Source organism: Hoplias malabaricus, chromosome 6 (assembly GCF_029633855.1).
Source record: "Hoplias malabaricus isolate fHopMal1 chromosome 6, fHopMal1.hap1, whole genome shotgun sequence".
Lineage (NCBI taxonomy): Eukaryota > Metazoa > Chordata > Actinopteri > Characiformes > Erythrinidae > Hoplias > Hoplias malabaricus.
In genome coordinates, this window is record NC_089805.1 from 33,110,128 (window position 1) to 33,122,945 (window position 12,818).

Here is a 12,818-nt window from a genome sequence, read left to right on the forward strand (position 1 = left end):
TAAAGGACATTGTGTATAAACCAACATGTTTATATTTACCCAGTTTTCCCATTAAAAACAAAAAGCCATTAAAAACAAATAAATAAAACCTGATGTCCATCATTTATATACAGACATTAAACTTTGAAAGGGCCAACAGACTGCAACCATAATAGAATAATACATGATGAAATGTAAGCTGATGTCTGTGGAATACCGTCAATCTAAATCATTACACATTTTCATATAGTTCTGAATGTGATAGGTATAGAACAATCTAGAACTTGGGTTCCATGTATTACACACTCATTTCCAATGTTACAAATGTATGAATCAGAAGCTAATTTGGCACTCACATTGTTCTACAAACAGGTGATGTCAGAATGTCAAACTAAAATGGTAACTTTTGCCTATAACCTTTCCAAAAGTTAGACCTGGCTTTATCATGCCAGCCATATTGTGTTATGTTTATCCTTAAAATATTTGGTTTTATATTTGAACAAATTTTTGTCTGCGTCCTTGGGCAAAATAGTGGTGCTAGTCACAAGATGACACATGTTTTATATTAAAGGATAGTGAAGGTTAGTGTTGTAGTGTGTATACAGCGTTCTTGTTAATATGTATAGTCTGGCTAAAGTATAACTCAATTTTTAGGCATACCATAAAAAGAGACATGCTGCTATAACAGTGGCATGAGGCTATAATTTAGATATTTTTAGCAATAGCACTGTTCTTGGAATTGTTCCTGTGAGAAATGATAAAGAAAAAAAGTTTAAAAAGCTGTGAGGGTTCTTTTTTTTTTTAAGCATAATAGTTGTAAAGTTTTCATAAAGCCTGGAGATCTGTAAAAAGATTTTATTTCCTAAGGCACTCGAGGAAGCCAGTCCCTGCTGCCTGGTTTCCCCTGCCCTTATAACAGAAACTGATTTACTAAAGTTTCTCTCCTTCCCGTGAAAAAGATGAGAAAAAAAAAATAAAAATTTAGAGATGGAAGCCCACAACCATGTCAGGCTGAATGGTTACTTCAGCTCAACTTCCTTCGTGAGTGCTCAGGGCCCCACCTAGGCCCCCTGGGAGGCGACATGTAAATCATATTTTAATGAGTTTTCACAACAGGATCCCCCAACTCTAAGCTCAAATGCAGTTTCATTATTCCTGTGCCCACAGCCATACAAACAGAACAAAAGTGTGAGCTTGAACCAAAAAGGCCATGAGTTTCTTCTTTCTTTCATCCCAACAGATCCACACCACACACAAAAAATGCTTTGATTATATATATATATATATATATATATATATATATATATATATATATATATATATATATATATATATATATACATATATATTAATCTGATGTTATAATGCAGTGATGGGGTACCATGACTTAATGAAAGGCAGTGCATAGATGAGGAGTATATGTAGTTTTTTTTTTTTTAGAGTATCTGGTAACAAAGTCTCAGAGCTGTGCCTTCTCCTGGCTCAGGTCACTAGGTAATTAACTCCTCTGTCCTGCACCTGAATGCGCAGATAACACAAGTCTCCATTACTGCCAAAGATGAGAGCTCAAAGATAACACGACTCACTTAAAAGCTGAATAGGAAGCAATTACAAAAAAGAAGAAAAGCCCTGATATTCAAAACAGGTTTATCTCAGAACCCAGACTTCTGCAAATTGAACTAGCAGTGAAGAGCGAACCTCCAGTCCAGGCCAACATGAGAACAGAAATAATGACTCCTCAGGTGAGTGTGCCAAGGCTGCAAAAAATAAAAATAAAAAGGGGGCATGGGCTTGTGAGGGAAATCAAAAGGATGCTTCATACTCCATATAAAGTCTTGGATTTTTAAAAAAACATCAGCTGGGCTAAATATGACCCTGAGCATCTTGCTAAGTATAGACCTGTGGAGAAATGTCAGTAAGAAATTGTGATTTTAAACAAGAAGAGCTTTTGACTTCCTGACGGTTGTTTAGTATTTTAACAAGCTGAACCGTTCTCAAGCGGAACACTGCCATGAGCATTCCAGCAGTCATTTCACACACACTCTGTTTCACTGGCAGTACCGTGATGTGAGGAGAACAGCCAGGAACAGATGTTGGAGGATCCCTACTGAGAGTCAGGGCCATGTGCCAGAGTGGCAATTCTGTGCACTCTCTGCAAGTGCATCTTTCAGGTACTACTATAGCTATGAGGATGGTGTGCAGGCTTTAAAGTTCGACCAGGTTTTTATATTGATTTTGCAATTTGAAAGAATGCAGTTGTTAAACTTCACAAACTGCTATTTTAATCGTGACCTTCAAAACCAATACACAAGTGGAGAAATTTTACCTAATAGCAGTGTATACTCTCAATTTCTGTGCAGTATCTAATTCTCAGTTCTGAACACTGCATTAAGTCATTAATCCAGAAAACAGCAGTCGTCTTCGTCAAGAAAACTGACAGTGACCTTATAGAAGTAATCCAAAATGAATTTAGTTACAAGACTGTCCAGAATGATTTAAATGAGAAACTTTCTCCAAATCATTTAGTATGAGAGTCTATAACATACAGAAGGATAATTAATGTAATACTTGATTTACCATAAATATACTTGGTGAATCAAAGGTGATTTTCAAGATTTTACATGTTTTACAAAATCAGAGAATGTTTTCTCACCATTTGCTAGCTCTCTGGTCCGTCTGCATGCTGGAAAAGCTCTGGTGTTGGTAGAAAAGAAAAAACTAAGCGTCTCGGTTCGAAATGGCCGAAAGTTTCTCTGTCTCTCTCACTGGCTGAGCCACAGCTGAGAGGAGTAGTTCTCCAGCATCATTTATGTTCCCTTTAAGACGTTTGCTTCTTTAGTTTTGCACTGGAGCCAAAAGACTAACACAGCTAACAAAGACTGGAAGATTATAGCCAACCAATAAACAAAAGTCAAGGCTTTATTTTTAAGAAAAAAGGCTCCTGCAGGAAAGAATGAATGGGAAAGTACAGAGGGCAGCACTGTTAATTCTCAAAAAAAAAACTCTTACTATTCCAGTCAGCTTTCAAAGGAGGGATATGTGATATAGTGGATTACTAGTATTATTTAACAATTATGCAGTCCCGAGGGCTTTTATCAAATGGAGCCATGACAGACCTCTGCTTCACAGAAGCTACACTGTGAAATGTGAAGCAGTAAGACACCAATGCTGCTTTTCCATTTCATGGGATCAGCTCGGATCGACTCAACTCGCTTTTCCCTGGTCACGTTTCCACTAGCACAGCTTTCTCACTAAATGGTGTCAGTGATGTCCAGAAACCCTGTATCTAACAGGAACCACCAGCTTTAAAAACCACAACAACAAGGGCAGTAAAGTTAGGTGCTGTTTACTCGATGTCTATTCATGTGTTGTTTTTGTGGACTGAACAAGACTTGTTTGGTGTCTGGCTTTTGCTGAAGTATTTGCTAGCCACTGATCCAAGGAGCTTTTGAAATTTTTCAACACACCACTGGGTAATGTGACGAGTTGTTGTTGTTCGTCAGATAAAAATGTGACCGCTGCTGTAACTTGAGAGGTTTTACAAGCATTTGTTGTGCTGGAACTCAGCATTTGTGATATGTGTCTGGCCAATCAGCACTCTAAGGTTTACGGGTCACATTTAGTACCTACTCGACTCAATTCATACCAGGCATGAGCAGAAACTAAAAAAGTTCCCCGTTCCAGGGAGCAGGTACTGGATATGGCTTGTGGAAAAGCAAAGGAGCCTAGCTAAGCCGGGTATTTGAGTATTTTCCAAGAAGTGGAAAAGTGCCAGATGAATGCTGATTTGGACGGCATCAGGCCAAGCCGGTGGCATTTGCTGTTATAAACAAGCAGCACAGAAGTCCCATTGCTCCAGGACTTGGACTCTGAGGAGGTCCTCCAAAATGATCAGAAGCCTAGGGCTAACACAAAAAAGCATTCCAGTCACACTGTCATGAATATACACTACACACTAATCTACCTCGCAAAAATAAAAAGAACTAGCATGATTATATTTTTAATCAACAGACATTACTCATAAAAATATAATCCCACTGTGTTGATCTGTTATTTTATATTTAAATATCCATTATTAAAATCTTCTATCTTAAGAGGGGACTATACGATCAATTGCAGTTAATTATTTTAATAGGTCAATAGCACTAATTTGTATTTTTCCTTTTAATCTATGCTCAGCATATTATGCTGTCCAATCTTTCACAATGAATATTCACTTTATTCAAGGTCTAATAATATACAAACTTAACATTGAGCATATGGTTATGTAAAAATGTATTGTCTGTAGTTATCAGTAATGAACGATATAGAATACTGTTATGATAGAGTAAAAAGTAAAAAAAAACAACAACAAAAAAAAAACAATTGTTCTGAACTGAAGACACCTGCACATCCATTGCCGTTAGTCCATCCTCATAAGTGCTTGGCATCCGAATCAGTGCAGTAGCTAAAACACTGCTCCAAGCCAAATCTAAAATGCTTCTGATGATTGCTGGCCATCAGCTGAACTGAAATTAAACGTATGAGAACACATTATGCACCATTCCATGGACAGTAAATGAGAAGGAGCTGTAATTATGGAAAAGTGCCAATCAGCTTCATATTGTTTCCTACTCTCATTCAAAAACAGCAGCATCTTTATCACGCCAGTCCGTCTGCCCAAATGTTTTTGCAGAAGACCTCATTATTTCTGCAGTGGCTGCAACAGTGCCTGCTGCTGTGGAGTTCAACTAGTCAGCAGTCTAAGCTTTTTCTCAGCCACAGAACGTGATCTTGCTGGCTTAAAAACACCTAAAGCTTACACATTCTAAATTCTTCCTGGTGTCGCATCATAGGCTTTTCTAAAGCATTAGGCAGACCGTCTCATCAAGCGCATGTTATGATTTTAATCACGTTACAGGTGGTAGGCAAATGCAGTGTTAGGAGTCTTGCCCAAGGTGATGGTGCTGGTACTTGAACTAGATGCTGCGTGCAACACCCACCCCAAAAAAAATAAAAAATAAAATAATAATAATATTATTAATAAACGGGTGGGGGGCATTCCTTGAGTACGTGTCCTCTGTTCTCCTCCCTCAAACATGACAGAAACAAGAGGAAATGGTATCTGGGCAGGATTCCACCAGCTGGCAGAGCCTTACACAGACACATGTATCTCCAAGAACAGAGAAACTGTGCTGGAGCTTGATAAGACAGACGTATGCCACTGTGAAAAGGGCAAGCCAACTATCTGTCACAGAAGAGATGGACAGAGATACAGAAAAGACTCAGAGGGGAAAAAATGGAAATGCAAAAAACGAGCAAATCATTATCAAAGAAAATGAAAAAGAAAGTAAATACTGGTGTGTACATGGGAATATTTGTGTCTATATAAATCTCTGTGCAATACCAAAAGAACATCATTTAATATGATATGTATGATGTCAAAATTGCAAGTCAGTTTTTCATCAACATAATATTATACAAAAATAAACATTCTGAAAATAACTGGGTAAGAAATACCTGCCTTGTATCTAAACTATTTGTACATTTTATCAACTCCAATGAAATACAGTGTTTAAAATCTGTAGCACCACTTCTGTGTCTGATCCACTCATACCAGCACAACTAAAAATAACACACAACTACAACATCAGTGCTTCTGCTGCACTGAGAATGATGTGCCACCCAAAGCATACCTGCTCTGAGGTGGTCCGGTGAGGGTCCTAACTTTTGAAGAACAGGGTGAAATGGGGATGAAGTATGCGAAGCAACAGGTGGACTAAAGTCTATAATTGTAGGTCTACACAGTGCTCCTGTGTGGTCAGTGGAGCTCATAAAATGGGCAATGAGTGCGGACACAATGTAAGTGTTCCTAATCCAGTGATCATTCAGTGTAACGGCATATGTTTTAGTATTTACGGTGCGTCTCCTGTTTTTACAGCTTCTCATCCCCGGGAGGGGATGTCTTAATGAAATAATGACCACTTATTAGTCTTAGGCAGTGGCTTATTGATCAGTAAGCAGCTGCAGGACTCACTGCCCTCACTGATGCAACTTCACAGCTCATTTAAAAGGCGCATCATTTTATTTATTTATCTTTTAAATAACTACGACCTCTCGGTTGTTAAGCTCTGTGAACATCTTTTAACAACAGTAGTAAGCCATATAACAGTGATAAACACAAAGACAGCTAATACATATTCTAACATTTTAATATTTCTAGTAATTTCTGTTCCTTCACAGGTAACACACAGTTTTGGGAGAGAGAGAGAAAATGTTAGCTGAGTCAGTGCTCTGAAAGGCAACAAGTTTTCCTCCAAATTTGTTGTCGCCTTCTTGTGGCAGAAAAGCTAGCGTGGTCTAATGAGTTCCAGGGCTATGTAGTCGGGAGCTGTTAGCTCCCAGTAGTGTCTCCCATGGTGGAAAGGTCTGGAGTGAGGATCCAGATAAACAAGATCCAAGAAGCACCCCTACGAACAGCCTAAAAGGAATAAAGTGTACCCTGCCCGGGAGAGGGTTAACCAGGACCTACCCCTGGAGCCAGGCCTGGGGGTAGTGTTTGACGGTTAGAGCCTGGTGGCCGGGCAGCCCACATAACCCAGCTGGGCTCAACCCAAAAAGGCAGCGTTGAATGATCATGTGGGCTTACCACCTGCAAGATCCAGAGTAGGGGTGTGGTGCAATCCCCATCGGGCACAGAGCAGGGGCTAAGGGGCCCCTGATGCCATAGAACTTAGAAGCAGAAACTAGTTCTTGGTACATGGAACATTACCTCACTGGGAGGGAAAGAGCCAGACCTTGTGCATGAGGTTGAGAGATACCAGCTAGATATAGTTGGAACTACTTGATAGGGTTGGTATCTCTCTTACTCAGGAGTTGTACAGGGTGAGAGGCGTTGGGCAGTGTGGGGATATTCACAAGTCTGCTTGTACGGTTGGTGGCTGTACAGTTGGAGTTTGTCCCAGTAAACGAGAGGGTCGCCTCAATGCTTGCTTCGGCTCGCAGAAAGGAAAACTTTGAGCGTTGTGTTTGTATATGCACCAAAAAGCAGCTCAGAGTATTCAGCCTTCTTGAAGGTAGCCAGTACAGTTCTAGAGAGGATTACATGCACTGACTGTATTGTTTTGCTGGGGATGCCAGTCAATGCCAGTGAAACCTGGAGAGAAGCGATTGGGAGGAACTGCCCGATCTGTACCCGAGAGGTGTGATGTTATTGGACTAGTGCTAGTCATGGTTTTTCTATAACAAAAACCATGTTCGAAACAAGGTGGTTTATAAGTGTACTTGGTACCAGAGCTCCTCGGGACAAAGGTCAATGATCGACTTTGTGGTCATGTCCTCTGATCTGAGGCTGCATGTTTTGGACACTCGGGTAAAGAGAAGGGCTGACCTGTCAACTGATCACCACTTGATGGTGAGTTGGATCCGATGGTGGGGAAAGCTACCGGACAGACATGTTAAGCCTAAATGTATAGTGAGGGTGTGCTGGGAAAGGCTGGTAGAAGACTGTCCAGAAAGATTTCAACTCTCACCTCCAAGAGAACTTCTCACATGTTCCAGAGGAGGAAGGGGCATAGAGTCTGAATGGACCCTGTTCTGAACTTCCATTGTGGAAGCGACTGCATATAGCTGTGGTCAAAAGCTTCTCGGTGCCTGTTATGGTGGCAACCCAAGAACCTATTGGTGGACACCGGGGGCGAGGGAAGCTGTCAAGTGGAAGGAGGAGGCTTTTCCGGCTTGGCTGGCTCGGGGAACAAATGGGTACCGGCAAATGAAAAAGGCTGCAGCTGTGGCAGTTGCTGAAGCAAAATCCAGCGCATGGGAGGAGTATGGAGAGGCCATGGAGAATGACTTCTAGGCAGCCTCAAAGAGGCTCTGGAAAACACTCTGACAGCTCAGAAGGGGTAGAGGGGACACTGTCCAAGCTGTGCTCCGTAAAAATGGTGAAAATCTGAACTCGACTGAGTGTATGGGTCGGGCGTCGGAAGGAGCATTCTGAGGAACTCCTTAACCAGAGAGACATGCCTCCTGGACAGGAGGTAGGGCCAGAAGTGTCTGAGGTGTCAGATTCCATTTCCTTGGCTGAAGTCACTAAGGTGGTTAAAAAGCTATGCAGTGGCAAAGCCCCAGGAGTGGATGAGATTCACCCAGAGTTATTGAAGGCCCTCGATACTGTGGGACTGTCTTGGCTGACACGTGTCTACAATATTGCATGGAACTCAGGAACTGTGCCTTTGGATCTGCAAACCGGGGTGGTGATTCTCATTTTTAAAAAAGGGGACCGGAGAATGTGTGCCAGTTATCAGAGCATTACACATCTCAGCCTCCAGGGTGCTGGAAAGGAGAATCTGTCCGAAAGTCGAACCTAGGACTTTGAAGGTACAATGTGGATTTTGTCCAGGCCGTAGATCAACTCTTTACTTTATCACAGGTGACTGAGGGGGCATGGGAGTTTGCTACTCTACACATGCTTTGTGGATTTGGAGAAGGCATATGACCGTGTTCCCTAAGAGTTTCTGTAGGAGGTGCTCCGGGAGTATGGAGTACCAGGGTTGCTCCGAAGAGCCGTACGGTCCTTGTACTCTCAGAGTTTGAGTTGTGTTCGCATCCTTGGCAGTAAATCAAGCGTGTTCAATGTGAGCATTGGACTCAGTCAGGGCTGTGTGTTGTCTCCACTCCTGTTTCTGATATTCATGGACAGGGTGGCGAGGCATAGCCTGGGACAGGACAGCTTTGGTCGAGGGGCTCAGGAGGTGGCATCTCTGCTATTTGCGGATGATGTTGTTCTTCTGGGTTCAGAGGCCTCAAGCATTGACTTTAGCAGTTTGCAGCCAAGTGTGAAGCGGTCGGTATGTGGATCAGCATCTCCAAGTGTGAGGCAGAAACAAGTGTCATGCTCCCTTCAGGTAGGGGGGTGAAAACCGAGAACTCTTGTTCACGAGTGATGGGAAAAGGGATCGTTGAGGTTGATCATAGGTTAGGTGCAGCAGCTGCAGTAATGCGTTCACTGTACCGGACTGTCGTGGTGAAGAGAGAGCGTAGCCATAAAGCAAGCTGTCAACTTACTGGTCAGTCTACATACCCACTCTCACTTATGGTCATGAGCTCTGGGTAATGACCAAAAAAATGATCGTGTGAGGAGCTCAGTAATTAGGGAGGAGCTCGGAGTAGAATCACTGTTCCTTCGCATTGAGAGGAGTCTGCTGAGGTGATTCCGGCACCTGATAAGAATGCCTCCTGTACAACTCTCACTGGAGGTATATCAAGCACGCCCAACTGGAAGGAGGCCCCAGGATAGACCTAGGACACGCTAGAGGGATTATATCTCCCGGCTGGCCTGGGAACACCTGGGGATCCCCGGGAGGATCTGGTGGAAGTTGCAAGGGACAGACACCCTATTGCCACTGCGACCCTGAAATGGATTAGGTGGCAAAGAAGATGAGATGTGATGAGAAAATACTCAATACTAAAAAAAGGTATGTTTGACATTTTCAAACTCACCACTCTGTACTGAGCAGAAATAACTACTCATTTGTCTAACTCCAAAATTAGAATATATTTATTAAATATTTCCAGACTAAAAAGCCTTATGTAACTCTATACCTTTACCTTTGTTCAGTTTGGGAAGATCTACAAATATGCAATTTTTCCCTTAGCTCTGTGACGTAAACTTTGGCTGTCAGAAACTTCCAAGTACTTCCAAGTACTATTGATAAGCCATTCAGCACCATGGATATGCATATCATGGATATTCATTGAATGCATATCCATATGTATTTTACTATCTAAACATGTACTACCATGGTCAATATAAATTAAAAATAAACAAATACTTCAGTTAAATTAAATACCACTTTTCATTGGAGATCTTTAAGGTTTACTATCGAAAAGTTTTATGTTAACATTCAGAGTCAATCCATTTATGCAAAATAATATGTTAGTATAAAAAAATAAAACATACAAGTGCCTTTACCTCTGTCAGCCCCAAACAGAAAACAGAACTAGACCTTTAAGGTCTTGAAGGCCCAAATACTGAGGTCAGCTTTTGGTGTTTTTGCCTTTCCACTGGTTTCAGCTGAAGTGAACTAAAATATAACATTCTATTTAAGTGCATGTGAAGATCAAGTGCTATTCAAAAGGTCTTCTAGGCAGTTCTCAAGCCAAGCCCTACTCCACATACCTTATGCAGCTGTAGTGCTTAAAAGTGCTGGCAGCCTTTTGACATTCCAAACACAACTGGATTGCACCTGGATAGTCCTCCTCCTGTCAAAACCAAATAAGATCTCTGAATATACAAAGAGGATTGGGCCAAATTATCAAGACTTAACTAAACTGTACAAAACTGCAAAAAGTAGGAATATGTCACACTCCTCATGACACCCAAGGCAATATGTTCAGCTTACTGTGACAAACGCTGTGACAACTTGGATCAAAAGATATCACTGCACTGTATTTCAGATGTACAGATATCTGTAGAAGTTCACATGCAGATTTTTGGTATTTATAATAGTGTGGTGGATTGTGTCAGAAACTAACCATTAAAGTCAAAATATGTCTAGCACTTATTACATTTCAAAAATAATTTTAAGACATTTCAACCTTAAATCCCCACACACATATTACAACATTCATTCATTCATTCATTATCTGTAACCGCTTATCCAGTTCAGGGTCGCCGTGGGTCCAGAGCCCACCTGGAATAATTGGGCGCAAGGCGGGAATACACCATGGAGGGGGCGCCAGTCCTTCACAGGGCAACACAGACAGACACTTTTGAGTTGCCAATCCACCTACCAACGTGTGTTTTTGGACTGTGAGAGGAAACCGGAGCACCCGGAAGAAACCCACACGGACACTGGGAGAACACACCAACTCCTCACAGACAGTCACCTGGAGCGGGAATCAAACCCACAACCTCCAGGCCCCTGGAGCTGTGTGACTGCGACACTACCTGCTGCACCACCATGCCGCCCTCATATTACAGCATGCAACTCTCAAATCAGAGAAACTGCTTTAATTTAAAAATAATTCCACAACCTGGAAGAGCTTTAAAGTTATTTTTTGTCGCTGAAAGTGTGCAAAGCTTGCATCAGACTTACCTCCAGCATCTCACTGAGTCGAACATCTGTTCTTTGCTGTGAGAGGGAAAGAAAGAGAGTTGATTTCACACTGGATAATGGGACATGTAAACTCACAAGTTGGCCACATTCACTCAATGATTACCAGAGTCTTTATGGTCCTCAAAGATTTTAGCAATCCTGTTAACAGCTGCCTTCGTTTCTGGTTGGCCAGGAGCCCTAGACTGGCTTCAGTGAAGCCCTCTTTAGCAAAGCTCAGCTGCCTGGAATGAGAACAGAAATTATTTGGGCTAATTTTGAATGACCATTGAGTGTTGTGTATCATCATCTGTGCCTAAATTCAATGAAAAAGAGAAGGGTCCCATACTAAAATTGGCCAAAATATGAAAAACAACTTTTCATTTCAATTTAAAGAAGGGCCATATCGTGGAGTCTGATTTGCTCTGGCTGTTTGGAAAGAAGAGAGTTTGATATAAAACTTAATCACAGTTAACATTTCAAAATGTCCCATTCAGTCCCCAGTCCACATAGTACATATTTTGAAAACAAGCTGCAAAAACAGCCTGTTTTGCAACACAATTAAATACAGTACACTACTCGGCTTACATTTTCAACCCTCCCCTTTATGCTGAATTAAAGAAAGCAGGGCTTGACAATAATTCAATATCAATATATAATGTTTCAATAAAAGGAATATAATTTTTAAACACATTTAATATTTCAATATCCATTATTTACAGCATCTGTTACTGAGTGACAGTCATTACAGGGTGCTGCGCAGTTTACTGACCTCAATTTTAAAAGTAGTTTAAAAATATCAATATTGACAAACCCAAAAGCTCGATGTTTGACGGTGATGTCATGTCACTTGTTTGTTTTGGGGAGTTTGTTTTGTGGATTTTATATTATTTATATTATATTTAATCTCGACTGAAATTTAGAACTATATTGTGATAAAACATTTGGCTATATCGCCCAGTCCTAAAAGAAAGTGTTCGGTCTAGGCATATTTTAATAAAGCAATGTAGAACAGAGCTAATTTACATGCATGAATTTAATGTACAATAACAGAATAGCAGAGTTTAGAAATGTTTATTTAAAAATTATTATTTTTTTGACAAATATACAGACCTTGGAGGGGATAAAATAAAAAATAAGAAAAAACATAGGCTATGAACCTGTTTGAAATATAGGATATGACATTGATTTTCTGGTATTCAAATGTTAAGAAAGAAAAGATCTCAGACCTCCTAGCGTTTGTGCAGATGACTGCAGCCAGCTGCAGGTTGGTCTGCAGAGACGTTACCCTCTCCAGCTCCTGAAACACAGCACCAGAGTAATTAGAATACATATTGCTCTTATATAATGGAACTGCTAATGCAACATGACAATTCCCTTAGTACTCTATTCAATAAAACAGCCTGAGTATATTCTTTAAACTTTCTTATGGGTGGCACTGTCAGTAATCCTTGTCACTAACATGTTCAAGACCTCACAGGTTTTTGAATACTTGAAATCTTTATCCAATGTCCATTTAACATTCAATGTACATTACCAGCAATGACAAAAGGTGTCTACTTGTTTCCTTCTTGTACCCACCAAAAGGGACAGAAAGGGGAGCGGCCAAAGGTACTGATTAATGCAACATGCTCTGTTACAGAGCGAAGGATGAGGCAGTGCAGGAAATTACCCTTGAGCCCAAACCACGTCTCCTGAATTAATCGGTGGATGGAATTCGCGCATTATTCCCCCCTCCTCTAGCCACATTCTGCTGTTTGAAGA

General features: G+C 41.0%; 1 protein-coding gene across 3 annotated transcripts in view; it reads right to left on the reverse strand.

Moving 5' to 3' along the window:
• The window catches only part of vps50 (VPS50 EARP/GARPII complex subunit), a 153,606-nt gene that overhangs the window by 107,640 nt on the left and 33,148 nt on the right, over positions 1-12,818 (reverse strand). For all 3 annotated transcript variants that reach the window (XM_066674752.1, XM_066674751.1, XM_066674753.1), the window contains exons 6-9: positions 12,284-12,354; positions 11,182-11,299; positions 11,058-11,093; positions 10,139-10,221 (exon numbers count right to left, since the gene is read on the reverse strand). In XM_066674752.1, the coding sequence (XP_066530849.1) occupies positions 10,139-10,221; positions 11,058-11,093; positions 11,182-11,299; positions 12,284-12,354 (308 nt within the window). The remainder of the gene's footprint in view (positions 1-10,138; positions 10,222-11,057; positions 11,094-11,181; positions 11,300-12,283; positions 12,355-12,818) is intronic.